We start from the raw sequence: 27,150 nt of genomic DNA, 5'->3' as shown, positions 1-27,150 counted from the left end.
TTCCAGACCTGAAGGGCAGCTAGGGGCCATAGTCTCAGTGGTTACACCAGGCTCTATTGGACCAGCAAACCTAAAGATAATTCTTTTGAATTCCTTATCAGAGAATTCCAATGCTGCTTCTTCCTCAGGGATGTGTTCTGGATCTATATCCTGCTTCCTTGTTTTTACCACTTTATCCTGCTTCTTTGTGTGGACTGTGATGGTCTGTTGTTTCCGAGGCATCGTGGCATTGTATTTAGATCTCTGTTAACTTGTCAGTCTTGCAGGTCCCGAGTGTCCTTGGGGTTGCTGGAAAGCAGAACGTGTTCTTAATCCCCAGCAATCTGGGAGAGCGCTGTCTCTTTAAATATCCAAAATAGTCAAGCTGCTTTTTAAACCTTCAAAATGGTGGCGCCCTCCGGACCCGCAAAAGTCCACAGCTCAGCCCACCTTTCTCTTCACCTTCTCTGTTTGTTCCCCAGCGACTGTGCATAGTCCTCCATGCAGTCCCTGGCTAGCAGGATGATTTTTAGGTTAATTCTTAGGTCCTAACACCACTCAGGAATCTCCAAGCTGTCTGTGCCATCAGGATTGCTCAGGATCGCTGCCAGACCGCAGCTCCGTCTGACTCCTTTTTTGGTATTTTCATGCAAATTCTTCTGCTAGTTGGGGTTTAGTCCACTTCTATATCCTTCCCTTCAAGGCTCAGGGGTCCAGAATTATTTTATGTGTCTGTGTTAATTGTTTTCCCTTTTCTTTGTTGAAGAGGATCTGTGCAGTTTTTCTGCCTAGTCTGCCATCTTGCTGGCCACTCTAGAATTCTCACGCTAAATTTTTACTGCACATTGGTTTCCTTTTCTTTTATGTTTTTCCAATTCAGACTGAGCCCACTTACCTTTATTGTGGTTTTTATATTTTTTCTTTTTTATCCTCTTCCTACTGCCCTTCTTAAATTTGCATTGGAGTTGGAGTGTCAAATATATTTTTCCTATTTCTACTTTTTCTGTATTTATATTACAATTGTTTATATTATGGCTGGGCTTTTTGCTTTATTCAGCTAAAGCCTTCACTCTCTAAAATGAAAGCAAAATGGACTAATGGATTTCACAGTCAGGATGGCCAGTTCACTGGAGAACACTGAAATCCTAAAAGCCAAACTTGAGCAGAATATATTCTAAACTTTCTACACTGCTGGTTCTCGGCTTTGTCTATTCATTAGGCTCGCTTGACAGACTTAAAAAATACCAGTACCTGGGCCACACCATGGACCAGTATTATATTAACTTCTTTGGAGTTGGTGCCCAGGCATTCAAATTTCTGTAAAAGTTCTGCAGATGATTCTAATGTGCAGCCAGATTTTAGAACCACTGCTCTCCACCATTGCCTCTTTTCGTTGAGAGTGGAGAGCTTAGTAGTTGACTCTTATTTTTAAATCCCAGAATTTCACCTGGCATAATTATAAACATGAAAGGAACCAGCTTACACTGGTCTGTATTCCTTCTTAGTTTTCTGGGATGAGAGGAGAGGAAGTTGTATCTTTGGAGGCTTAATTTGCTATGGTTCTAATGTAGTGCTTTTCAATTTTTTTCTTTTTTTAAAGCAGCAGACTTACTTTTATTTTAATGGGAACTGAAGTAACCACAATATATAAAACAAATAAAAGCAGAGCTGCTGTGATGATGGATATAAGGCTTATAAGCCTGGCCTGTATAACCTCTCCTTGGCTTTTTCATTGGCCACTGAGGCACTTCCTTTGAGCACCAGGGCTCTAAGGAGTCAGAAATGTCAGTGTTTTTTAGGACCAGCACTACCTGGGTGGACTAATGGTTCAGTGAGCTTAATTTCTCTCATACAACCTGTTGTCCCTCCCTCCCGCTGCCTCCCAGATGAGGTACAGGCCATTGCCACCCTAATTGAGAAGCAGGCACAGATTGTGGTGAAGCCCAGGATGGTTTCGGAAGAGGAGAAGCAGAGAAAAGCTGCCCTCCTGGCGCAGTATGCTGATGTCACAGATGAAGAGGAATATCCTTCCTGGAGGCTTAGCACCATTCCTTGAGGCTCAAGGCAGAAGAATATGCTAACTCTTGTTGGCTCATATTGAGCTTTGGGAAGTTGTCAGTTTCCCTCTGTAGCTTAATTCTTCCCTTTAAATGGCAGTGATATGGTCCTTTGTGGGTGTGAGGAATGATGTTGGAATAGTTGATATTGTACGTTTTCAACATAAAATTAGTACATTCCTGATAATTTTAGTGTAAAGCAAATGATACCTTAATAATGAATCTTTTATATTGAGTTTTTGGAAAACAAGATACAGCTGTGATTTTATATATTTGTATAAGTTCAGTGTCACACATATAATCTATGTTTATTCTTTCCAGTAGGTAAGGAAAGTGAGGTACAAAGAAATGAATGGGAGAGCAGAGGCATTCAGAGAATTAGTGGCAAAACAAGACTAGAATCTGGATACTTCTGGATGACGTTTTCCCTAAATTTGGAGAAGTTTCATTTTGAATTTTTTTTTATGTTCCAGTGATCAGATAATTAAAAGTGAGGCTGATACCCCAAGCAACACCAGAATAAATCAGGAATTTGAACAGGGACTATGGAAAAAGAAAAAGTGTTGCTAACAGAAGCAGGCTTGGTTCCCTGTGAACTTGAAATTTGCTTAGGAAATGCTTGGCTTACTGCCTGCTTAAATGGAGTATATGACATCTTTTTCCTAGTTTTTCCTTATGACTTTTCTTGCCAGAGTTGGCAGAGCTATGGTTCCAGTTACAAAATCTCATTCCTTTGTTTAGAAGATAACTAATTTTAAAGCAGTGGTTTGCCTGGAAGGCTTGTTAAAAAACAGACTGCTGGGCCTCACCACCAGAGCTGCTGATTCAGTAGGTCTGGGGTGGGGCCAGAGAACCTGCATTTCTAATTAGTTCCCAGGTGGTTCTGAGAACCATCATACATTGAGAACCACTGTCATCTTGCCATCCTCCAACTTCAGGGTAATGTGACACTTTACCCAGACCAGCTTAAGTTTCTTTTTGGTTTCTGAGATCTAGGATCTTAGGTAAATAAGGATCTTTGAACAATCTACCCTAAGTTGAGACTTTGCAAGATGAATCTCCTGGGTTTACCACCACATCCTTGACAGTACCTTCCTTCCATTTGATGTGCCTTTCCTACCTACCAGTCTCCTGAATGTTTTCTAATGTTGAGTTGGAATATGCTAACCCATGTCTTCCATCCGACTTTCCTTAACGTTATTCACTGAAGCCGATAAGGATGATTCAGGTGCCACCACAGTGAACATTGGTTCTGACAAATGTATCCTTCTCTGTGTCCACCCCCTTGTGTTTCTCCATAGAATTTTTTTGTAGGTTAGTTTTGCCTTGCTGTCATTGCTGGAAGCTCTCATTACCTCCAGAAGTTTATGTCGTACCAGCATTGGGAGGCCCATTCCTAGGACAAACCTAGATAGTCTTTAGCAAAAACTTTCCTCAAAGAACACGTTAACATGTACTGTGAAGGGATTAGCTTGGAGGAAAGATTTCTAAGGGAAAATAAGAATCTGTACTCCCTGTGTATAGCACTGATTGTCCTACATTGTGTGAGCAATTAAAACAGTAGTGAAGTCTTGGTCTTTGTCCTCAGAGACTTTATAATTTGTTGGAAAGGTAACACAAACAACTTTCAACAGGCTAACCAGTATGTACATATTGAAACGTATGTACTGAGGAAGGTCCCTCCCAACAGAGTCACTTACTAGCTTTCTACAGAACGCAGGTTTAGAGATCTGCCATGCACCTTCTTAAAGATGAGGAGTGTGATGGATTATCAGAGAAAGGGGAGGTTATTTCAGGGAGACTTATTTATTATAAAAGCAAAACAAAAACCACCACCAGAAAAAAGTCATGTTTTAAGAATACTTTGACTAATACAAACATTATTTTTAGATACAAAAAATGAGAGGTAATGTGTTTTACTTGATGTTTTCCAACTATAGTTAAACTTACTATTTCATATTTCTTATAAATTCAGAGTTTATGGCGATTAGAACATGGTTTTCATTTAAACTTTAGAGGTCAAGAGAAAATAAAAGCTTAGTAAGGTTAAACAACTTAAGTCTTTTAAGCACTTTAATATTGCCAAGTACATTAACACTTTGCCAGTTAACATTTAATATTCACCAAAACTAGCCTAGCTTTTCCATCAGTACTCTGCCATTGAATTATATAAGTACTTGTGCTAGAATGAAATTTCATTTTGATAAAATATTTTAAAATTCAGAGTTAGCTAAATCTGAATGAGATTTTCATTAAGAGGGACATTTTTCACTTTTGTACTGGTCGCTTTAGGATTTTGCATCAGGCCAAAGATAAATACTTTCTAAGACTTGGAATAAGTGGAGTGCATTCAGGACCCAGCATGTGGAGTAAGGACAGCCAGAAGGAATAAATCAGTGGTTGTGACCTTAATCCCTTAACTCACCTGTAGTTCTGTTCCGAAACACCAATGTGGAAGATGTCCTCAATGCCCGAAAACTGGAGCGAGACTCGCTTCGGGATGAGTCCCAAAGGAAGAAGGAACAAGAAAAGTTGCAGAGGGAGAAGGACAAACTAGCCAAGCAGGAGCGCAAGGAAAAGGAAAAGAAAAGGACACAGAAAGGGGAGCGAAAGCGGTAACCTTGGCCCACTCTCTTTTCTCCCACGAACTTGGTCAAAGGTAGAAGTGATTGTACAAATTGTATTTAAGAGAAATGAGAACATGGCAAAGTGGTTTCCCAAGGCATTTCCCCTTTTGTTTACATGGTCAAAAGGAAAATCACAAGCACAAATACAAAATGTGCCATGTCTCTGTAGTGTAGGTTGTCAGATTATTGTAGTTGATGTCTTTACCAAAGATCTGGTCTGGGGGCAACTTCTGTTTTTTAATATTCAAGTCCTGTGCTCCTTTTGGCCACTTTAAAGTCTTCCCTCACCTTGGATAAACAGCAGGAGGATTCAGAAAGCTAACAGTTACAGTTTTCACCCTGAAGGAACAGAAACGTCACCATTCCTTCCCAGAGATGAAATCTAAGAATGCAGATTGTTTCCAAGGCAATATTTAGTCCTAAAGGTAATACTGTTTTATGGATGAAATAGAAAGCTAATGAAGAACTCAACCTGGATCCAAATTTTATGTTACATGACAGCAAACAAGAAGAATGGGAAGAAATTATTTGGGGGGTGGTGTTTTAGATTTGAAGGTTTTTTTTTTTTTTTTTTTTAAGTTTCATACTATGGGTGGAAAAGAAGTATCTTTATAAATAGAAATAGATATTGTTCCTTTAAGAAGGATATGCCCTTACTGGTGCAAGAATATCATCATTAACAAGATTTTTGAAAAATCATGAGTCCTCTTAAATGCTGACAGAGATCTTAATCTAATTTGCCCTAAAAGTTATGAGTATAAAGACCTCTGATAATTTCTCATTTAGAGAAACTGGAGAAATCACCCTTTTAAAGAAGAAACACTGGAAATCTCTGCTTGCTAACACAGATACTTAATAGTGTACATAGTAGGTGTTCAACACATTTATCCAATGAATGAATGAATGCAAAACTGCTTGGGAAAGTCAAAAGTTAGCAGGTGTTCTCCATTCTTAAGTTTGTCATAAGCCACATGTCAAGTTGTAAATAAGGCCTTTGTCTACTTCCAGGCAACACTGTCAAGAAACTTGAAGAATGCAGTTTCACTGATGAGGCAGAAAGTAGATATTTTATACCTGCTATTGCCTGCTTGTCAAATTTGGCCTGGCATGTTTTGTATGGTATAAGTGAATGATGTACATTTTTAAAGGGTTATTAAAGAAAAAAAAAAAAAAGACTGTGAAAGAAACCATGTGGCCCACAAAACCTAAACTATCTGACTCTTTACATAAAAAGTTTGCCAACCTCTGTTTTATACCATTGACTATGAAATTAACAAAAAATTTTACCATTGTGTAGAAGGTAAAAAGATGCATGGTAAGGAAAAGATGTCTTCCCGCTCCATACACGCCTATAACCGTGGCATTGTAAAAACTAAAAACAAACAAAAACAACACCTTTTTTAAAAAATAAACTTTATTTAAATCACTGTCTTATGATTTATATGATTCCTTCTAGCTATCCATGGAAATGAATTCTGTATGGATATTCATTTGGGAATGTGTTGAGCTATTATTCAAACTAATGTTGACAGAAAAAGCTCACAGATTTTGAGGAAGGTTATCCACTTAATAAATGCTAATAAACCCTTTTAAAATATTCAGTATCGCAAAGGGCACATTTTAAACAAACTTATTTTCTATGAAAGGAGTCCTGGTGGCACAGTGGTTGACTATTCAAGTATGCCAAATTCTTTTGGATTAGAAATGGTGGGAACATCAGTTTGATCAGTTTCACTGCAAATATTGTATGATAGATAATTTTATGGTCTGCAAAGGCTGTGATTCAGATGTACAATATATAAGAATTTTTCATTAGAGGATATATAACAAATAAGGACAACCAACTAATTCAAGAGTTATCTACTGGGTAATGTGATTTAGATGAACATTTTAAAGAATTTTTTGTGTTTGCTTTTTTAATTGACTGGTGTTTTCATTTCTGACCACTGTCATGGAAAGACTTCCTTAAAAGTTTTTATTTTGGTATCACTGGATAAGAGCAGAGCAAAAATTTCATCTTTGAAAGAGGTCAGGTCAGATCAAGGATTCTTAAATAGCATTGCTTTCAATCTACCAACATTACTACTTCTATATTAATAATGAAATTTAAAACTTAGCACCAGTTCTTAACAGTTAAATGAAATTTGATTGGTTTTCTGACATGAGTTACTCTTTTAAAACGTTAAAAAAAAAAAAACAACTAAATATTTTCAACAAAGTAGTTTATTTTTTACCTGACAGACTAAATTCAGTACAATACTTGTTTTCACAACATCCAACATGTTTTACGTCAAACTTAACCACTTTCTATGCAGTGACTGGTGGGGTGATCTGTTTTATTTGGCTACCCTCCTCAGTGTAATTCATTTGGGTAGTTCTAAGGCATATCAGTGATCAAATGTTTTTCCCTACAGTTACTCCTGCATTCTCTGCATTCTCAATCAGCTTCTTCGCACATCATCTAAAGAAAATTTATGTGGTGTGATTACACTTTTTTAACTTTTTTTTTTAAATACCAGGATTTCTAAAACTAGGAAAAACACCAACATTTAAAACATTAGTGTTCCCAGTCAAGGATAGTGCAATTAAATTTCATCAGTACATTCATTATATTATAGTTCAACTCATGCTAGAATTGTTAAAACCCAAGATCTTCTGAGTCACATAATATCAACATTTCATATTAATGAATAAATTATTCAAGTTCCATACAAAGATACTAAGTGATGAGAAACTGGAAAGGCCAAGCTTTCAAGAGCTTTTTTTAAAAAAACAAAACAAAACAAAAAAAAAACAAGCAAACTAATAAACACAACTACACAAAATATACACTAACCAAGTACAAACTAAACTAGTTAAAGATTAACCTTAAAAAAATACATTTTAGAACTTCCTGATACCCTCATAAAAGCCAGCAAACTAAGGGTATTAAAACAATAGTCATTATTTTAGATACATTGCATCGAGTCTAAAAGATCCAGATAAAGGAAATATTTTGATTAAATATTTTAAAATTGGAAATATTTAATAATTGATAGTATAATTACATTTTAAAGAATATTCACAAATGATTTGAACAGGTTTTATATTCAATAACTTGCATGGTTTTACACTGGCATTTTCATCACTAATTTAGGAGAATCAGATGCATTTCCCTCCATGTATTTAGGCACTAAGATTCCAAATTTATAAATATGGTAGTGTTTTAAATATTAAATTTTTACATGAATATTGAGTTTATCCTTGTCTCCCTTTGTCTCCTAGGTATTATTCCAGTTTTGTAAGGAAAACACTTTTATATCACAATCAAACTTGTCTTGGTTATATTACTAGACTGTAGCCATAATTGGGTTACAGTCACTTAGATTCATTATTTGGAATTATACTTACTAAGACAGACCTAAATGAAACTTATCTCCTAGAAGAATTTAACATGCATTTACCTGCACTGCAGAATGGGTTTAAGCAATATATTAGCTGTTAGGAAATATTTAATTTATTTAAACTTATCTTTGACTACTCAGAACTTCTAGAGTAGTCAATTTTACCTTTGAGTTCACTTTTAAACTATATCTGATTCATTCAAAATAGAAGATTTTTAAATAGAAGTTAGACTTCATTAAGGTATTAACTTTAAATCTGAAGGAAAATTACTGAAATTTTCAAGTTTGACAAGTTCATTAAAATTAGCATGTCTTGATACATTTACTTAATCAGCTTTTATTCTTCTTTCAGCTGGCATTTCCTTAATGTTTGTTTGTTTCACCTCTCTGGTTCAGTGAATTGCTACTATTTATGCTTTCATGGACTTTATTTTCACAATTTACTATATCTTGTAAAGCTTTTTCCACATCTGCTTGACCAGCTGTACTGACTGTTTTGGGCAAGGTCATCTGCAGGGCACACCATAGGGTAGTACGGGCTTTCTGAGTAGCCACACACATCTCTTTAATTGCTGAAGCAAGAGCAAAAACATCTGTAAAAGAAATGTTCAGGGTCAGTTCATATTAGATAACATTAAGATTATCTTAACTTCTTTTTAAAAAATTATATATTTTAAATTTTATTGTGGTAAAACACATAAACATTTGCATTTTAACCTTTTTAAAATGTACAATTCAGTGACATTTATTGCATTCGCCATGTTGTACAACCATCACCATCACCCATTCCCAAATATTTTTCATCGCCCTCAACAGAAACTCAATCTAGCCCCTGGTAAACACTAATCAACTTTTCTCGCTATGCATTTACCTATTCTAGGCATTTCATATAAGTGAGATCATACAATATTTGTCATTTTGTGTCTGATTTATTTTACTCAGAACAATGTCTACGAGAACCCCCTTAATTCTTATGTGCTGTTGTTAATAAATTGATCAAACATTATTAAAGAAAGATGGCTATTGATTGAGCAAGTCAAAATACTTAAAAGTTTGGTACTTTATTTCTTACTTATATGACAGACTTGCTTTAAATAGAATACTAACTTTGTCTTAAGAGAGAGTTATAATAGACAAAATTAACGAAATAAAGTACTTTTGGAATAAATGATAATTTACAAACTTATTCTTTATATAAGTGTAAATTTTAGAAATCCAACCTTTTAACCTCAAAATCTGATTTTACTAATAGGCATTATTGCATTGCCTTAGCAAAAGAGGAGCTCTGGTAGCACAGTGCCTAAGGCATCTGACTGCTAAACAGCAGGTTGGTGTTCAAACCCACCAGCCACTCCATGGAAGCAACACTGGGCGATCTACTTCTGTAAAGATTTACAGCCTTGGAAACCCAACAGGGGTCACTATGAGTCAGAATCAACTCGATAGCAGTGGGTTTGGTTTTGGGGTTAGCAAAAGAATATGCATTAATATTTGTACCTCTGTCATCTTGGCACCTAGGAACTCCTTGCCTTTGCCGATTTGAAGCATTTACAATTTCATCCTTTCTACGTGACTGTACGATGTGAATGGACTCCAAGTGTCTATCAAGAGCAGTAGAGATATTAGCATGAAGGGGAGAGCTTCGAAGACGTTCCATTTTGCCTAATAAAGTCACAACCTAAGGGAAATATTTTAAATTTTGTTAAGGCATGTAACCACATTGCCATTAACATAAGTAACAAATCTTCAATGAAGCAGAATAGAGAGCAGTAACATTGATTAAATAACTATTTGAATCCTTATTGTGTCTTAGACACCATGCAGGGAGAAGTAAAGATGGAAAGTCAGTCTTTTATATCTGTATGCATCAATTCTAAAATCTTTCAGGATGTTCATTTTGAGAATAAGCCAACAATGAAAAAGTCAAACATTCCTGTGCCATTAATAGAAAGTACAAATATAATATTCAATATTATTATGGCAAGTAAGAAAATAGCCTGAAAATAGAACATTAAAGGAAAAAAAAATGAGAAACTGTACATTAATTAATCCTGACCTCAGAAAGTCCTTAATCTTTCTGGGTCTCCAATGTTCCCATTTTGGAAATCAGAGATACTCAGAAAATAATACAGACTAATGGAAGATTTAAGGAATCCATAATCCAGATAGTGATTTATATTTATACTGGAATAATACAAAATAAATGCCATCACTGTTAAAATTGCTAAGGAAGTCCCTTAACTGTTTGGAGTTAAGCTAAAAATATATATATAAATAAAAAGACATTGAGTATATACCCTTTCCTCACATAGAGACATGGTTAGGTTCCAAAGACCAGGTTGTTACATGACAATCGTCATCATGCAAAAATGGAGAATGGCTATGACATCACTTAATTTCCAAACCACTGAGAATTGTAGTCCAGCCAAGTTGACACATAACCTTAACCATTATAGCCAGTGTTATTCTCGCCTCACACCTTGGCATTTCTTACCACCAGACATATATGCAAAATAGTCAAATCATAGGTTTTTAATATTATAAATGTGAAAGTCAGATAATGATACAGTTGATAAGTGAGTAGGTATGTTTGATCAGTAGGGGGAATTTGTTTCATAGTTTTATAAGCTTGACATGTTTCAAATTCTAAACTCGGTGTCTAAAAAGAATTTTTCAAATAATTAGGATGTTGAACATCAAGTGAATACAATAATTGCCTTTAGAAGATAAATCATGTAACAATTCACATTAGAATTTGGTATTTAGCAACTGGAGAGCACTAAAACACTCAGTTAAGCTAAAGGCATCTGAATGAATGCCTCTCTAACCTTATACTCACATCAAATTTCTTTGGAATAAGTTCTGCTTATAGAGAAAATAAAGGGGCTCTGGTGGCAATATGGTTAAAACACTGGGCTGCTAACCAAAAGCTTGGCAGTTCAAATCCATCAACCACTCCATGGGAGAAAAAGTAGGCAATCTGCTTCTTTAAAGATTTACAGCTTTGAAATTAAAAACAACAACAAAAAAAAGATTTACAGCCTTGGAAACCCTCTGTGGCAGTTCTACTCTGTCCTAACAGGGTTGCTGAGTCAGAATCAATTGGATGGCAGTGGATTTGGGGTTTGGAATGGAGAATATAAAAGTACAGGTATTATTTTCTTCCCAACTGTATACCAAATCCTTGGGGAAGACAAAAGAAAAGCACCACATGCAAAAAGCCACAGTGAACTACTAATTATGTATTTTTAAAAATAAGATGAAATCACTTCAAATAAATGATAGATGTTAAGGGAAGTAATTTGCTGAGTGTTTTTTTTTTTTTTTTAAATTAGGATTTGGGTGAAGATTTACAGAGTAAATTCACTTTTCATACAGCAGTTCACATATACTTTGTCTCATGTCATTGACCAAAATTTATAATGCAGCAGCTCCCCTTCCACTTCCTCCCCATAGTTACCTCCTCCCAGTGTCCATCCCTTCATACTCTTCTGCACCCTGAGCTATCTTCCTGTGCATAAGCAGCCCTTCCTTCTCCCATGATTGTTCTCTCCAGGGCGTGTGTCTACTTGAGGTAAATGTTTAACTCACATGCCTGTACTTTGTTTGGCTGGAAACCACAGTTGTGGGTTCAATTCCAGACCTGAAGCTGAATTATGGCAGCTAGGGGCCATAATTGCTGAGTGGTTTTTAATAACATTTTTAAAGTTTTTTTTTTTTTGCAGAATTCTGTAAAACTAACCAAACCGAAAACCAAACCCACTGCCACTGAGTCAATTCTGACTCATAGCAACCCTATAGGACAGAGTAGAACTGCCCCATAGGGTTTCCACGGCTGTACATCTTTGCAGAAGAAGATAGCCTCATTTTTCTCCCATGGAGTGGGTGCTGGGTTTGAACTGCTTACCTTTTGGTTAGCACCTGAATGCTTTAACCACTATGCCAACAGAGCTCCTTTCTGAAAATAGCACATCCAAAAATATTTTTTACCTGTTGTGTATTATTGAAATAATGTGCTATGTATAGTTAAAGTAAATTATAATAGAGCTATTAACAAGCTTCTAAATTAATGCAAAAGCTAAGCATAGCTGGAAAAGGTATATTTCTTAATATCTACAGTTTTTGAAACTTTTATATATTGCCAGGAATGTATTACTGAGGTAAGGAATTCTAACTTCAAACAATTTTAAGAAAAAAATGAAAACGATGTTCATTAACATACATCTGTGTGTAACCCATGTCAGTATTTGAACATTTTATGTTCAAGCCCAGTGCGGTTGAGTGGATTCAGACTCACAGCAACCTGATAGGACAGAGTAGAACTGCCCTATAGGGTTTCCAAAGCTGTAATCTTTATAGGAGCAGACCACCACATCTTTCTCCTGCAGAGCAACTGGTGGGTTCGAACCACTGACCTTTAAGTTAAAAAGTTAGCAGCCAAGTGCTTAACCACAGCACCACCATGGCTCCTTATATTTGAATATACCATGGATAAATTCCATTTGTAGATTTACTGTTTTGATAAAAGAATTTCAACTGACAAGGCTGAAAGCTAGGTAAAATCTTTTTCCACTGAAATAGTTCATATCTGTATTTTCGAGACAGGGTGGTAACAAGAAACTGATGTTTAATAAGATAAACTATTATTTTGCTTTTTCTAATTCCTAAAATGGCTTTTATTCAGTTGTAGAAATAATCTGTTTAGGTGAATGCTTTTCCCTTGGAATTTTTATAAAATTTTATTTGGGAAAATAGTATAAGGTTTTTAAAAATAAAAGTAAAAAAATTAAAAAGTCTACCTCCTCTATTAAAATTGCTTATAAAATTCAGAAATTAAAAAGATAATAGAAATAATTATTTGTTAAATTATAAAATGACAACAGGATTCTTTGCAACATTTGATTTGAAGCAATATACAGTAAAACCTACGAAAGCCAGAATCTGTGTAAGGTGGAAACCTGTCAGAGAAGAAAGCTCAAATGTTCTCCACTAATAGAGAGTGACAGCAAAGTGGTAAGGCTGCACCCTGTCAAAGGTGGAGAACTTGCAAGACCTGAAAAAACAAGGCAGCCCATTGAGTTCTGACTTTCAGTATTTTTCCAAAACAAAACTATTTTGTAAAGTTATGTACATCTACATAATCCAGTTTATCACTCTTTAATACATTGCTGGATAAGCTTAATACTTACTGAATGGTTTAAGAGTGCAAGCTTAAGAAAATGAAATACAGTAATTCCCTGTTCATTTACCACCTTGTATAACTCAAAGCCATTTGCTTATCAAGCTAGAAAACATGTTTGTGCCTAAGAAATGGAACTTTCCCTAAAGTATTATTTAAAATGGTTTTTGCTTTAAAAAAAATTATTTTGAGCATTAGTCAATTGCCAATTTGGGTTTGGAAGGAGCCATTTAAATATCTAAAGGTAGTTTTTATATGATTAGGACTGTTTTCCCTTTTCTAAATATATGACCATATGTATATAACCATAGTCCTAGGACCAAACGTGAAGACTATATTTCAAAGAATTACATGTAAATGTGATTTTAAAATCCTATAGAGCTATAATTTGCTAAGTGTTTAAGAATTTTATCAAGCAGTCTAAAAATCCACTATTGGATGTTTTTACAACTTACTCTGGCTTGTTCTCGAAGTTCGTCCACAATTAAGCGATCAACTCTAGATGGATTGGAGGTCAGCCTTGGAAATGGAGTACTGTTAATACTGGATATTTTTTTCCCTGGGTAATTCTTGGCAAGGGCTAATTCAGTCTGTAAAAAATTATAAAATTTTTAGATGATGAATTTTCTAAATATGCTTCAACAGTGAATAATATTTCCCACTGACCTAAGAAATAAGATGAAAAACACTGCTTAAAAAATTGTTTTGGTGTCAAAAAGGCAACATATACAAACCACAGTACCACAGTATTGTTCTGTCATGCTTCATGCATATAAATATGCACTTGAACAGTCTGACAATTCTAAAAAAATTCAAAGAAATAAAACTGTAACCTATTAAGGTAAAAAGTCTACTTCATAGGGAAAATAAATAGAACATAACAATTTTTAAGAATCTCAAGATTTTAGTTTTTGTCACCTAGTTAACACCTTATAGTCACAGACTTAATGAACACTGCACGTTACAGAATTCAGCTTAGAAATGAGGCAAGTATTAATACTACTACTATAACTCATAGCAACCCTGTAAGGACAGAGTAGAACTGTCCCATGGGGTTTCCAACAATGTAAATTTTTACAGAAGCAGACTGCCACATCTTTCTCTCTTTTGTTTAGCAGCTGTGCTCTTTAACTATTTATTTGTACCACTAGGGATAGATATAATGAAGATAGGAAGAGGAACATACTGAAGTATTCCTAAATGGATAGCTTTTGGTTACCTTCTTTCTCTCCTTCTCTAATGCTCTCCACTGTTCATAGCACTCTTCTAGACGAATATGAAGTTCACTAGCTGGTCCACTACGGGTTTTAATTGGTCTTTGAAATCCAAAAGTTGGCACGAAACCAGAAAAGGAATTATCACCATACATCATATCATTAAAATAAGGGTATAAATGGCTTAAGTCATCAAAAGAAAACAAATCATAGGAATCCAATAGTGGAATAACAGAATGGCCAAATGGGTGGGTAGATCTTAGGGGAAAGCCATTGGAACCAAGTTGTTGAAAACTCTGATTATGCCTTATATCTCCCATCATATAATTATTAGAAAAGCATGATGCCTGTGTGCGAGTCACACGGCTATTAATATTGCTGTCTCCACTTCCCTGTCTGTGGCTATTAAAGTGACCCTGTGACTCCAACAGATCTTGGTATGTATTTTGAGATAAGCCATCTAAATGTTTTGGACCTTCCTCAGGATCATAATGTCCACTCTGAGGCTTAGCTTGAAAATTATGTTTGTTCACATTTTCAATGATCCCATATTGCTGAGGTGAGTAACTATCACAAAATCCATTTGGCTGCTTTATTTTTTTATCAGTAACCAATTCAAAGAAATTTTCTTCTCCAGTCTTTGTCAGTCCTTCCAAGTGACTGACAGATTGAATTCTTTCTGCACCATTGTAACTAAAATCAAAACTAGAAAATCCTGAAGAGTTTTCTTGGCAATACTTTTGAAATAAATTGCTATTTGGGGTTAAGTTTGTGGATGATATTTGGGGAAAATCTGAATGGTTAGAACCTTTTGCAGCAGCACTTAAATGACTATTTAATTTCATCAAGGTACCTTGATTTCGATAAGGAATAGGAGTATTATTTTTTGTTTGAACATTCATCCAAGTTGGTCTGCTTAAGTTGATGCTTCCTGAAGATGTTGCTGCATTTGATAACAAATTCACTGATTTAAAATACTCAGAACTTGAGGGATCAGGTTTAGCAAACTGCTGCTTTTCTGTGACATTAGCAAAATCATTATTAGCTGGACAAGCTGTATGAGGTTTCAGTCCATATTCTGATTTTAAGCCAAAATCAGCAGTGAATGCTGCTTCCTTTGCAAACTGTTTTTCTGTCTGATGTGATGTAGTTTTGGGAAATGTGAAATTCTGCTGGTCCGGTATTGCCTCCTCCATTTTTTTCTGATTTGCTGGTTTAACTTGAAATAACTTTGTGTAGGTATCTGCTTCTACCGATGGTGTTTCAGGTGTGCCATTGGCTAATTTTTTACTGTCTTGGACATTAAAATTAGAACATTTATTAAGCTTAGCTTTATTAGGATGAGCATATTCTGGGTATCTACAGTAATCTACATTTTCGTTGTATCTATTAAATTGGGAAAGAAACATTTCTGCCCTTTTTTGTTGTAATGGAGCTTCAAGACCTTTAGCACATATTTTTTCTCTCCCATAAGGGTAAGTATCAACTCCAGACTCTTTCATGATGTCAGACAGACCAGTTCGTGGTGTAAAACAATTTTTGATAAATGGATATTCTTGGAATGTTGATTTAGCTGTATCACTTGTCTGGATATTGTAATAGTTAGAGTGATCACTTCGTGAGGGGTACATCCATTGTTCTTCAAGGTCTAAGCCAGTAAATCCATGATAAAGTTCATCTATTTTTTGTTGTGGTGTGAGATTACTATTATGTAGATACTGCTTTTCCACAGCTGACACAGATTCACCACTATAAAAAGCTTGTTGAGAGATGGTATCTAGTGGCCTTTTTGTTTCTGTTAAGAGCTCATGGTGATCTGTAAATCCGCTTGTGTTCACTGGCCAAACTGACTTTAAATTGGAGGAGCAGGTCCTAGAACAAGTAAATATATTCAATTACAACTTAAGTTTTAAAGACTTTTTCTCCTCAGTGGAGAAGGTAGGAAAGGCTTTTTAAAACATTTATCTTTCCCCACATCATCATTTTCTAATCCTTTCAAATTTTGTCTGATAAGTTGCCATTAGCTCCAAATAATTCTCTGTCACTTGAAATTGTATTGTATGCTATATAAATATGCATTTTAATTTAATATGCCTTCACTGTACTTTCCCAAGAGGCATTAATGAAGGCTTAACACTGGTAACTGCATGGTCTTAAGATGAATTGTTCATCTATAGTAAGCAGAGAACAAAATAAGTTTTTTTTCTGATTAGGTTATTATATAATAGAAAATGTGAATCAACCATAATTTTTTTTTTTTTCATGAAAAAAGATGTGTTCTGCTTAAACTGTTTTTTAAATGAAAAGATGTTAATTGGTCACATGTGTGTTACATACTTCCCTGTTTATGAAATAGGGTATTTGGGTAGTATGGCTTTCATACCCAAATAAAACAATTGAAGCATATTTAAAAATTGTTATCACATTAATAAAATCCATATGTATTTCTGCATAGCAGTAATGATACTTTTATTCTTTGAAATTATGTATAAAAGCTCTTTGGAATTTACACTGTTTAAGTCAAACTTTAACTCATGAGCTTAAGGGAAATACCTCTGAATTAAGCAAGAATACGTTTCCAAATGAAAATTCTTAATAATGACTAAAACTTTTAGATTGAAACTTCCAATTATATCGAAAGTATTTCAGCAAAATTAAGACCCCTAGGAAGGAAGGTTGGGCAATCCTACTTCCGTAGTGATACTGCCTCGGCAACCCAAGGAGGGGTCGCTATGAGTCGGGGCTGACTCGACGGCACGTAACAACAACAACAACAACAACAAGAAACAAATATCTGAATTCATATGTCTACTGCCAGATGATCCTCTATTAAGTAAAAATAAAAGCTAATTAATAATAGAAACAGACTACAGAATGGTAGTTGCCAGCGAGTAGGGGTAAGGAGTAACTGCTTAATGGGTATGGGGTTTCCTTTCAGGGAGATGAAATGTTTTAGAACAAGTTGGAGGTGATAGCTACACAACACTGTGAATGCCACTTAATTGTTTACTTGAAAATTGTTATTTTTATGTTATATGAATTTTACTTCCAGTGTTTAAAAAGTTAATAATTAGGGTAATGTAGTATATGTGAATTTAAAAGCTTACTGTATTCTATATAACTTATATAATATACTAACCCCTCAGCAAAATATGGCTGTGACTTATCTTGTTCTTCCAAAATGTTAGATACAAGTCCATATAAGTCTGTTTCACTGCCATAGTCATTTCTTTCAGTTTGAATCCTGAAAATAAATGAATACCAACTATAAATTATTTTATTCATATTGAAATACAATATATTGATTTCTATTTCCAGACTCATTCTACCATATTTGGTCTGAATCTGTATCATTATTTCAAATAAAGAAGGGATATGAGATCTGTAAGATCTCAAGAATATTTTCCACTTTGGCATGGTGTCTATCCTATATAAATATTCCCCTTTTGTTTCAAATCATATTCTAGTTCACAATGTATGCCTACCTCTTATTTCTCTACAAGTGCTTTTCATTTTAGGTGACTAAGATGTAAAACTCTGACCTATGATCTCACAGACATATTTGGTACGATGGCTGTTCCTGAAATCATCTCTGGTTTTATTATACATCATTCTATCAACACCTGCTCAATTTCTTCATTTGTGATTTGAAAACCATATGAACCTGCTTGTCTAGTTTTGTAACTGTTTACACTAAATGTTGGACAAAAAAGTGAAATGCTACACATGGTTATATAGGTACCACAGCAATATTGCAGTTGTTCCTTAAATATAACAGATTTGGGGGACTGACCCTAAATTCTTGCCAAAGTAGTGACTGGAGTTCCATCAATCCAAAATCCTACCTAGTGACTAAAACCATCTAAATAATACAAAATGTATAAAACTAAAAGGAGATGAAAAATTAATTGGTACCTTTTTACCTCGTATAATTTTTGGGTAATTTCTATCCAGCAATAATGTTTTTTAAATTGTAACTTCTTGCTTTTTCATATCTTATTTTCCAACATTTCACAGTGTTAGGACATTTTAAATTTAATACCTTATATTTGTGTAACACTCAAACATTTCATTGATCTTCATAACATAGGAAGGGCAGGCATTAGTAATCATTCAGTTATCACCTTGTTGAATGAATGAATGATCATTTGATACACAAAGAATTTGTAGTTTGCAAGGGTACATGACTTGCCAAACACTTGCTGACCAAACTGTCCACTTACAAGTCTAATGGTTTTTATACTATATAGTATTATTTCATAAATATTTACTATAAAAATTTAAAATATAATTTGTTAGCATAGTTCTTTAAAAAGTCAATGTATTATATGCTACATTAATAGATGTTATCTGGGGGATATAGAATTAAATAGTAGTATATAATCTTTCTAATAAAATCATTATCTTAGAGAATTTAACAGGATTTTTAAAATTTTAACATTTTTTTAATTAGTAAGATTCAACAAGTAACTATTCCCTGATTAAACTAAAGACATATCAGCCTATATCAACTTATCCTTTATATATAATTAAAACAAAAGTAGATGTCACTCCCTTAGGCTTCTCCTTGCAATAGGCTCACATATCCTAGGCTTCCTTTTTTGTAACCCTCACTATAATTGCCTGGTATGTCAGCAGCAGCAGTAGCAGCATTACTGTAAGATCTATGAAGGCAGGGATAATGTTTGCTGTGTTACTCTATATCCCCAGTAGGAGAGCATCTGATATAGAGTTGAAGTTAGTTTCCTGTTTGTTTTGTACTTGTGAAGGAAAAAAATATGTAAAACTAAGAATTGGATTAAATAAATAGATCAAGATATTATAACAATTATATTATCATTAAAAGAGGAACTTAAGATTTATTCACTAAGGATTCCCTCTAATTAATAAAAAAAGTAATAAAATAAAAAGCATACATAAATGCACAGTTTCAGCTTTTCTAAAAGTCTGATAAAGGTAAAATTATAATGCTACCACATTAAAATGCTACTATAGGGAACAAAGCATTAATGCTCCTGGGTTCCTATGTAATGAAATTTAAAAACACCTCATTTAGTTTGAGAAGTCTAATTTATTAATTTACCTGTTCTTAACATTGATTTGAGAATTAGAAGGTTGTTTAATATCATCTCCATAAGTAGACCATGGTGCATAGAAAAGTGAAGAATCTACAGAACTTGAATATTCTGTTGATGAAGAAAATGGAGTGCAGGTCTGCCTTGGGTCTACATTGTCTTCACTCTGAAATTTTATAACAAACATTTGCATATCAGACACATAAAGCTTCCCTTATTATAGAATATTAGCAAAATAGTAAGAGTTAGGAGACTTACATTCAAACATAGACTTAGCTACTTCTCTATACCAAAGGTTGTTAAACTTTTTCTATAAAGAGCCAGACAGTAAATATTTTAGGCTATGCAGGCCATTAAAATCTCAGTTCTGCTATTTTAGCACCAAAGCAGCCACAGACCTAAGTGGCTGTGGCTATGTTCCAATAAAACTTTATTTACAAAAACAAACATCAGGAAGGTTTGGCCCCTGGACTATGCTGTTGTTTGCTGATCCCTGTATAAAATGTCTACAATGATTGCAGTTTTAATTTTTTGAGGTGATGAGCATTATGTCGATACTAACAGTGTTATTTTTAATAAGTCATACATTAAACTCAAAGAGCTCTGGTGGCATAGTGGGTAAGGCATTTGGCTGCTAACCAGAAGGTCAGCAGTTCAAATCCACCAGCTGCTCCTGGAAGATAAGGCAATCTACTTCTGTAAAGATTTGCAGCCTTGGAAACCCAATGGGGGTCACTATGAGTCCAAATCAAGTTGATGGCAGTGGTGTTTTTTTGTTTTTTTTTAATACTAAACAGTCTTAACACACCCTATCTGTGAAAGAAAAAAATATATACATTTATATAGCATTTTGCAATTTTCAAATAAAAATTCCACATACATTATCAAATTCACTTAACCTGTGATATGTTGTTGTTGTGTGCCGTCGAGTCAAACCCGACTCATAGCGACCCCTCCTTGAGTTTCCAAGGCAGTATCACTACAGAAATAGGATTGCCCAACCTTCCTTCCGAGGAGTGGCTGGTGAGTTTGAACCGCCAGCCGTCTGGTTAGCAGGCAAGTGTCTTAGCCACTATGCTACCAGAGCTCCTTATCTGTTTTTTGAGAGAAAAGGAAACTGAATCCACAAATTACAGAGATAGTAAAGGAAAAAACTAAAAGCAAATCTCAGGGTCTTCTTACTCCAATCTAGAACCTTTCTTATATATTTTAAATTTTCATCCTAGTTTCTATTTCCAAGAGATATTGTGAAAATCAGATATATAAAATGTTATCCCTCCAAAAATTTTAGATAATACTATAAGTAGAAGAAAGACTCTCTACAAGCATATTTTTCTTTTTTTGTGTGTTAATGCTTCTATAATGAATTTTGTGTAAACAAAAAGTTTGAATTTTAAGATTTTAATAAAACGTGCCTCTTCCAAAAGAGATAGAGGTGCAGCAAAAATACTTTAAAATAGAATGAATTTAACAAACAACAGATCAAACTAATTCAGATTTTGTTTATTCCAGAAATTCCTTCCTTTAAGAAATTAAATATAAGGCAATTTTAGTAGAGATGTAACATTATAGAGAACAGAACACTGGGTCTTGGGAATAAAAAGCTAGGTTCCGGTTGAACTATGCTACTTAGGGCACAAATCAAACTCTCTGAGCCTCAAGTTTCTCTGTCTGTACAGTGGGCATAATATTATACAAAATAAAATTAGTTTACAATATTATTATAACTCAAAGTATAATATCAACATTGATGGCATTGATGGGTGGGGTGAACAATGTGAATGAAAATGATTTAAGTTATCTCAAGCCTAAGGTAATATGATTAATGGAAACTAAATGTTTTAGGTGAGGCAAATCGTAGCATGTTAAGGCCAGAGAATAAAGGAGTAAACTATTTCACCTTTAAATGATCAAAAGTATGTTTATATTGGCTTGGCAATAAATGCCTGAAGGAAAAAAATATTCTATGGTCTTACTAAATAAATATGGAATTTTTTTTACATTTTTGACCTCATGTTATGTTGAGAACGAGATAGAAACAGGAGTCAATGAAAAATCTTATTCTTTACATTATTTTCAAAATAAAATATGTATCCTGCAAACTCTATTTCTGCCACTGTCTTTCTGGTCCTAATCATGGACCAATCTATATGAACCTAAGTGAATTGGCTTCAGTAGATGAATCTGATTTGGAATAAATGCTCTAACGAAGGGTTGTTATCAATGGACCTGAGATTTGTAGCAATCATAGAAAGAAGTGGAGCCAGTCAGCATCACGCTGTTGAAGACGTCTGTTAATCTACTGCTGGTGTCGGCATTGAGGTTCCAGCAGCGATTCACACTTCCACGGAACGCGACTTTCGGCTGCACGACATGGATGGGAAATGGAGAAAGTCAGGAGCGGTGGAAAGCCGAGGCTGCAACGGCCAGACGACGGTTTCCACTAGACTATTGGAGTCCCTCAACTCCCAGTCCTCTCAGAGGGCGCTAACGTGGGGCCCCGCGCTCCGGTCCCGGGAGGCCCTCTCCTCCCGACCATTTGCGGGCGACCCGAGGCGCGGCGCCCGCCAGCCCTGACAGACCCCGCCGCCGGGCATTGCCTCAGCGCCGCCGCGGCCCGACGTGGGAAAAGCGGCGGCTGTCCGCGCATCGCTGCGACACCAGCCCCGGCCGGCGGGCCTTGTCACCCGCACTGCGATAGCCCATACGTGTCAGTGCGGCCCCCGCCCGCCCCCGCTGCGTGGCCCGGGAGGCCGGTCGGAGCTCCTCACGGGCCACCTGACCTCTCCCGCCGGCCCCGGCCTCCTCACAGAGCCGCTTCTGGGCGCGCACCCACTCCTCAGCCTCTTCTCACTGTCGCCATCCTCCAAATATGACCGCCACCGGGCCCTGACCGTCCCCACTAGTTACCTCAAGTCCCTCCCTCAGGCCTGGGGGGATTGAAGGGGTAAGGGGGCGAGCAGGGCGTCTCCGCCTCACCTCCATGGGGCCCCAACCGCTTCTGGGCTAGCTACAGCTTCTGGGATACGGGGGTGAGGAGGGCCGTCGAGGCCCAACTCCCCCTGCCCACACCCCAAGGTGGCCGCCGCCGTCGCCCCGGGCTCTGCCAGGAGCCGGTCTGTGGGGGTGGGGGGCGGAGCGGGGAAGGAGGGGCAGGGGAAGAGGCCGTTACATTGCCTAACCCCCCAACCCCCCACCCCCGCCTCGCGACCCGGCACGCGACCCAGGACCCTCCCACCTCCTCCCGTGAGGCCCGCCCCCCGCTTCGCACCCCCCCATTGGCTCGCTACCTAACCAATGGACAACTGCCTCCAGGTCTGTTACTCACCGGGGAGAGACAGGGCCAAGAGGGCGAGATTAGCAGACCTAACTCTCCTACAGCTTTTGAGCTTTTCCCGCTCAAAGTAAGTATACTTGGGATTGGCCCAGACTGGCAAGCACTAGCCCAATGATTGGCTGCTAGGGCACCATAGGGGAGGGGCGTAGTAGGAGGTATAGCGAGGGCCTACCCAGTAGGAGAAGCGGTGGAGGTGCTAGGAACTGTTTGAGAGGTGGTTCAGCAACTGGCTGATCATCCTAACCTCCTCTGCCGACTCTGTGCCAACATCTCATATTTACCCGTTGGTCCCTCCTCTTACTCCCAGAATCCTTTGGAGCCGCCCAAAGAATAATAGACCATGTGCCGTGCCGGCTTATGGAGAGTGAGGTGTCCCTTGTTGGGTAGGGTGTTGCGGAGAGACTCCCATTCTGAGAAGAACCACCCTTCTAGCCCTTCATCCTTCAGCGGGAATGAAGGCATTTGGTATGAATAAAGTTCACTCTGATCTTTACGATAAAGAAGCCATTTCCAGCAGTAGACAAGCCATTTACGTCAGCAGTCCAATTTAGGGATGTGATTATCTTGTTGTTGTTGTTGTTGTTATTTGCCATCGAGTCGGCCCCGACTCATAGCGACCCCTCCTTGGGTTTCCACTACGGAAGTAGGATTGCCCAACCTTCCTTCCGAGGAGTGGCTGGTGGGTTTGAACCGCCAACCTTCTGGTTAGCAGTCAAGTGCTTTAGCCACTATGCTACCAGAGCTCCTTAGAGAAATGCAATTTTTTTTGTCCTCAAAATCCAAAACCAAACCCACTGATGGAAGCAGACTGCCACATCTTTCCCTTGATTAGCAGCTGGGCGCTTTAACCACTGCATCACCAGGGCTCCTGTTGAAAAGATTACTGTCTAGAAAACCTTACAGGGCAGTTATACTCTGTCACATAGGGTCACTATGGATCCAAATAGATTCCATGGCACCTAAGAACAACACAAAGATACTTACAAACCTCAGATTAAAGTGAGGAGTTGTGTGTGATATGCCTTGGAGTCGGACTGGACTCATAGCCGAGCCCTCCTTGGGTTTCGGAGGCAGTATCTCTACGGAAGTAAATTGCCCAACCTTTCTTCCGAGGAGTGGCTGGTGGGTTGGAACCATCAGCCTTCTAGTTAGCAGTCGAGTGCCTTAGGCACTACGCTACCAGAACTCCCAAAGTGAGGAGTTAGAAGTACTCAAATAATTAATTGTTCTATATCTTCTCTGCCGTCATCTGAATTTAGTCAGGGAGGAAATGGTGATCTTCTTTCTCCGTTTACTAAATGTTTCCATATAGGAGCAACAATGAAAGACACTTTTATATAATACGATTAATCACATTTTCGTAACCATCTTGATCCAGTTTAGAATGGTGGTGCCCTCAAGTAACAAACTCATTTTTTTCTCATATGCTATTTTGGAGATATTTAGGTGCATCTGAATCTATAATTAGTTTCTATTATTATTATTTTTAAGCTATTTAAAAACATTCTTTGATAGAACTGAGAAGAATTTAAACCTATTGCATCCTGAAAATTTGTACAGAATGCAGACTTTCTCCTCTAAAATATATTTAAAGGTTAACGTCTCATTTTTCAACTCTAGAAAACAAAGTACAATGTGGTATTCTTCAGCTACATTAATGAGGCCCATTTTATACTTTTACAGATACTTAAACATTTCCTTTAGTAGCAAAATTAAATTATCAGTTTCATTAAAAAAAAAAAAAAAAAGTCTGCCCTGTGGAAATGTTTTGCGTGATAAAACAAATGGGATTTAATTATTCCCCTAAGTAAAACTTTGAGTTCAAATGAAACACTTTTTTTGTTTGTTTTAAATTCTTGTGTATGTAGAGGCACAACCTAAATGTCAGAGAGCGCAGTGCTATGAATCCTTCATCTCATTCCAAACCATATGTAATTAAATCCCTGCCAAACTAAAACCAAACGTGGAGTCAGATCCGACTCATAGCGACCCCTCCTTGGGTTTCTGAGGCAGTATCCCTAGGGAAGTAGATTGCCCAACCTTCCTTCTGAGGAGTGGCTGGTGAGTTTGAACCACCAGCCTTCTGGTTAGCAGTCAAGTGCCTTAGGCACTACGCTCCTAAGTCACTGCAGGACTGGTGTATATGCTTTCAAACGTATGAGATGAATTGTTTTTCCAATTTTCTAATGGCCCAATGACTTAACCATTTGGGCTGCAAACCTGCATAGTTCAAACTATGCAGTTCTCTCTGACTCTTGAAGGACTGGACTACGTCCTGTAATTATACCTTCCAGAATTAACTAAATTACCAGATATGGTTTCTAAACCTCTAATAGCTTGTTGGAAACCTAACAAAATGCTCCTTATTAAAAATATTTGAAAAGGCTCCCTTTTTGTATACTCAAATTAGCGTTTTTCTGGCTCTCTAGGATAATTTTTATAGTTTCTGTCTTTGTAGGAAGTACAAGTTCTGCTTTTCCTTTCAAACTGGATTGGGTTCCAGGTCACTCTTTCTTAATCTGCTGCAAGAAAACTGTAGGTTTCAATGTAGCTGTAAAAGAGCTCTGGTGGTGTAGTGTTTAAGCCATTTGGCTGCTAAACAAAAGATTGGTGGTTCAAACCCACCAGCCACTCCGTGGAAGAATGATGGGGCAGTTTGCTTCTGTAAAGACTTCTTGTTACGTGCCATCTAGTCAGACCAACTCATAGTGACCTCTCCTTGGGTTTCTGAAGCGGTATCACTACGGAAGTAGATTGCCCAACCTTGGTCAACCTTCCTTCCGAGGAGTGGCTGGTGGATTTAAACCCCTTCCTTCCGAGGAGTGGCTGGTGGATTTAAACCGACAGCCTCCTGGTTAGCAGTCAAGTGCCTTAGGCACTGCGCTACCAGAGCTCCTAAAGACTTACAGCCTTGGAAACCCAGTGAGTGTCGCTGTAAGTCGGAACCAACTCTATGTCAGTGAGGTTATTATTTTTGGTATTTAGGGAGCTCTGGTGGCACTGTGTTTAATGCATTGGGCTGCTAACCAAAAGGTTGAAGGTTCTGAACCCACCAGTTGCTCTGCTAGAGAAAGATGAGGCAGTCTGCTTCAGTAAAGATTTACAGCCTTGGTAACCCTAGGGGCCAGTTCTGTTGTCCTATAAGGTTGCTGAATAGGAATTGACTTGATGGCAGTGAGTTAGGCCATAAGGGTAGTATTAATGTTCTTTCTCATCTTCGTATATTTTGATCTTTTTCTAAGTTCAACTTATTTCTTGAGTGGGGATTTTAATTGGGAGTGTATTTTATTTTTAGACTGATGAATTAGACATTCAGTTATGGTTTTCATTGTAAAATGAAAAGTTCTGAGTAGCCCTGTTTCGCTGACCTCTAAAACTAAGTTTCTGTTCCTTAATGTTTGATGCAACCAGATGTTGGAAAAGATTCTTAGAACAGTGCCACTAGAAAAACACATCTTAAAAAGGTGTCTTTTACCAATTTCTCCTTAAATGGCTTTAGGAGATAGACATTGATATCAATATTGGCCAATTCTTAAATTTGAGGCATCCTCACACTATATAATGAAGGGTTTTCTGACACCAATGGACTAGAAAAAATACTATTTTTGTATCTGTATTTTTAATTTATGCCACAGAGTTTGAGAGCTGCTCAGAGGACTTATTTCTAAAGATCTATTATAGCTTCTGTGTTGTGATGAACTGCTTTAGGGCAAGTTTCCTTCCAAAGTTTAATCCCATTAAAAAGGCATTCACAAAAGATGTAGTTGCTACAAAGGGAGACAGCTCAGGAGCAGGAATGCATGGGAGGGAAGGACACAGGGAAGAGGTAACTACAGGGAGCAAGTGGGAAGAGAGCTGTTACATTGTGAGGAATTGCAGGCAATGTCATGAAACAAAATGTGTATAAACTGCTGTATGGAAAATGAATTTGCTCTGTAAACTTCTACCTAAATCACACACACACACACACACACACACACAAAGATGTAATTTCCCAATTGGATGATTATATAAACTCTAGGTAGGAAAGAGATTCAGGATTTATCTACTCTTCCTGAAAATGCACCCCACCTGTTAAAATGTTTAAGCATCTCAAATCTTCACATTGTTCTATCTGCTTCACTTTTTATTTTAGCAGACCAGGATACTGTGAAAGAACAGACTTATAGGTCAAATCTGAAAGTTGGATTTTTTTTTTTTTCTCTTTTACATTTATTAAAATGTTTTTGTTGTTGAGAGGATTGAGATTCTTTTGTAAATCACTGTATTGAATAATGAGGTTTGGGCATCTTCATAAAC

At 36.9% G+C, this 27,150-nt stretch overlaps 2 protein-coding genes across 2 annotated transcripts in view; one reads left to right on the top strand and one right to left on the bottom strand.

Moving 5' to 3' along the window:
* CCDC43 (coiled-coil domain containing 43) overlaps positions 1-4,655 on the top strand; it is a 12,330-nt gene extending 7,675 nt beyond the window's left edge. Inside the window, exons 3-5 of the mRNA XM_007955240.1 lie at positions 1,866-2,001; positions 3,242-3,297; positions 4,468-4,655. Of these exons, the coding sequence (XP_007953431.1) occupies positions 1,866-2,001; positions 3,242-3,297; positions 4,468-4,655 (380 nt within the window). The remainder of the gene's footprint in view (positions 1-1,865; positions 2,002-3,241; positions 3,298-4,467) is intronic.
* Positions 4,656-8,409: 3,754 nt separating this feature from the next.
* MEIOC (meiosis specific with coiled-coil domain) lies at positions 8,410-22,499 on the bottom strand. The gene is made up of 8 exons (XM_042782870.1): positions 22,425-22,499; positions 21,744-21,878; positions 19,523-19,680; positions 17,579-17,683; positions 14,445-16,311; positions 13,681-13,815; positions 9,544-9,724; positions 8,410-8,639 (listed from the first exon to the last, which is right to left on the bottom strand). The coding sequence occupies exons 1-8, from the start codon at positions 22,497-22,499 to the stop codon at positions 8,410-8,412; spliced, it is 2,886 nt and encodes a 961-aa protein (XP_042638804.1).
* Between the last annotated feature and the right edge of the window lie 4,651 nt (positions 22,500-27,150).

Source organism: Orycteropus afer, unplaced genomic scaffold (genome assembly GCF_000298275.1).
Source record: "Orycteropus afer afer isolate SDZICR_OR568_19922 unplaced genomic scaffold, OryAfe1.0 scaffold00495, whole genome shotgun sequence".
NCBI lineage: Eukaryota > Metazoa > Chordata > Mammalia > Tubulidentata > Orycteropodidae > Orycteropus > Orycteropus afer.
This window is presented reverse-complemented; position numbering and strand designations above follow the sequence as displayed.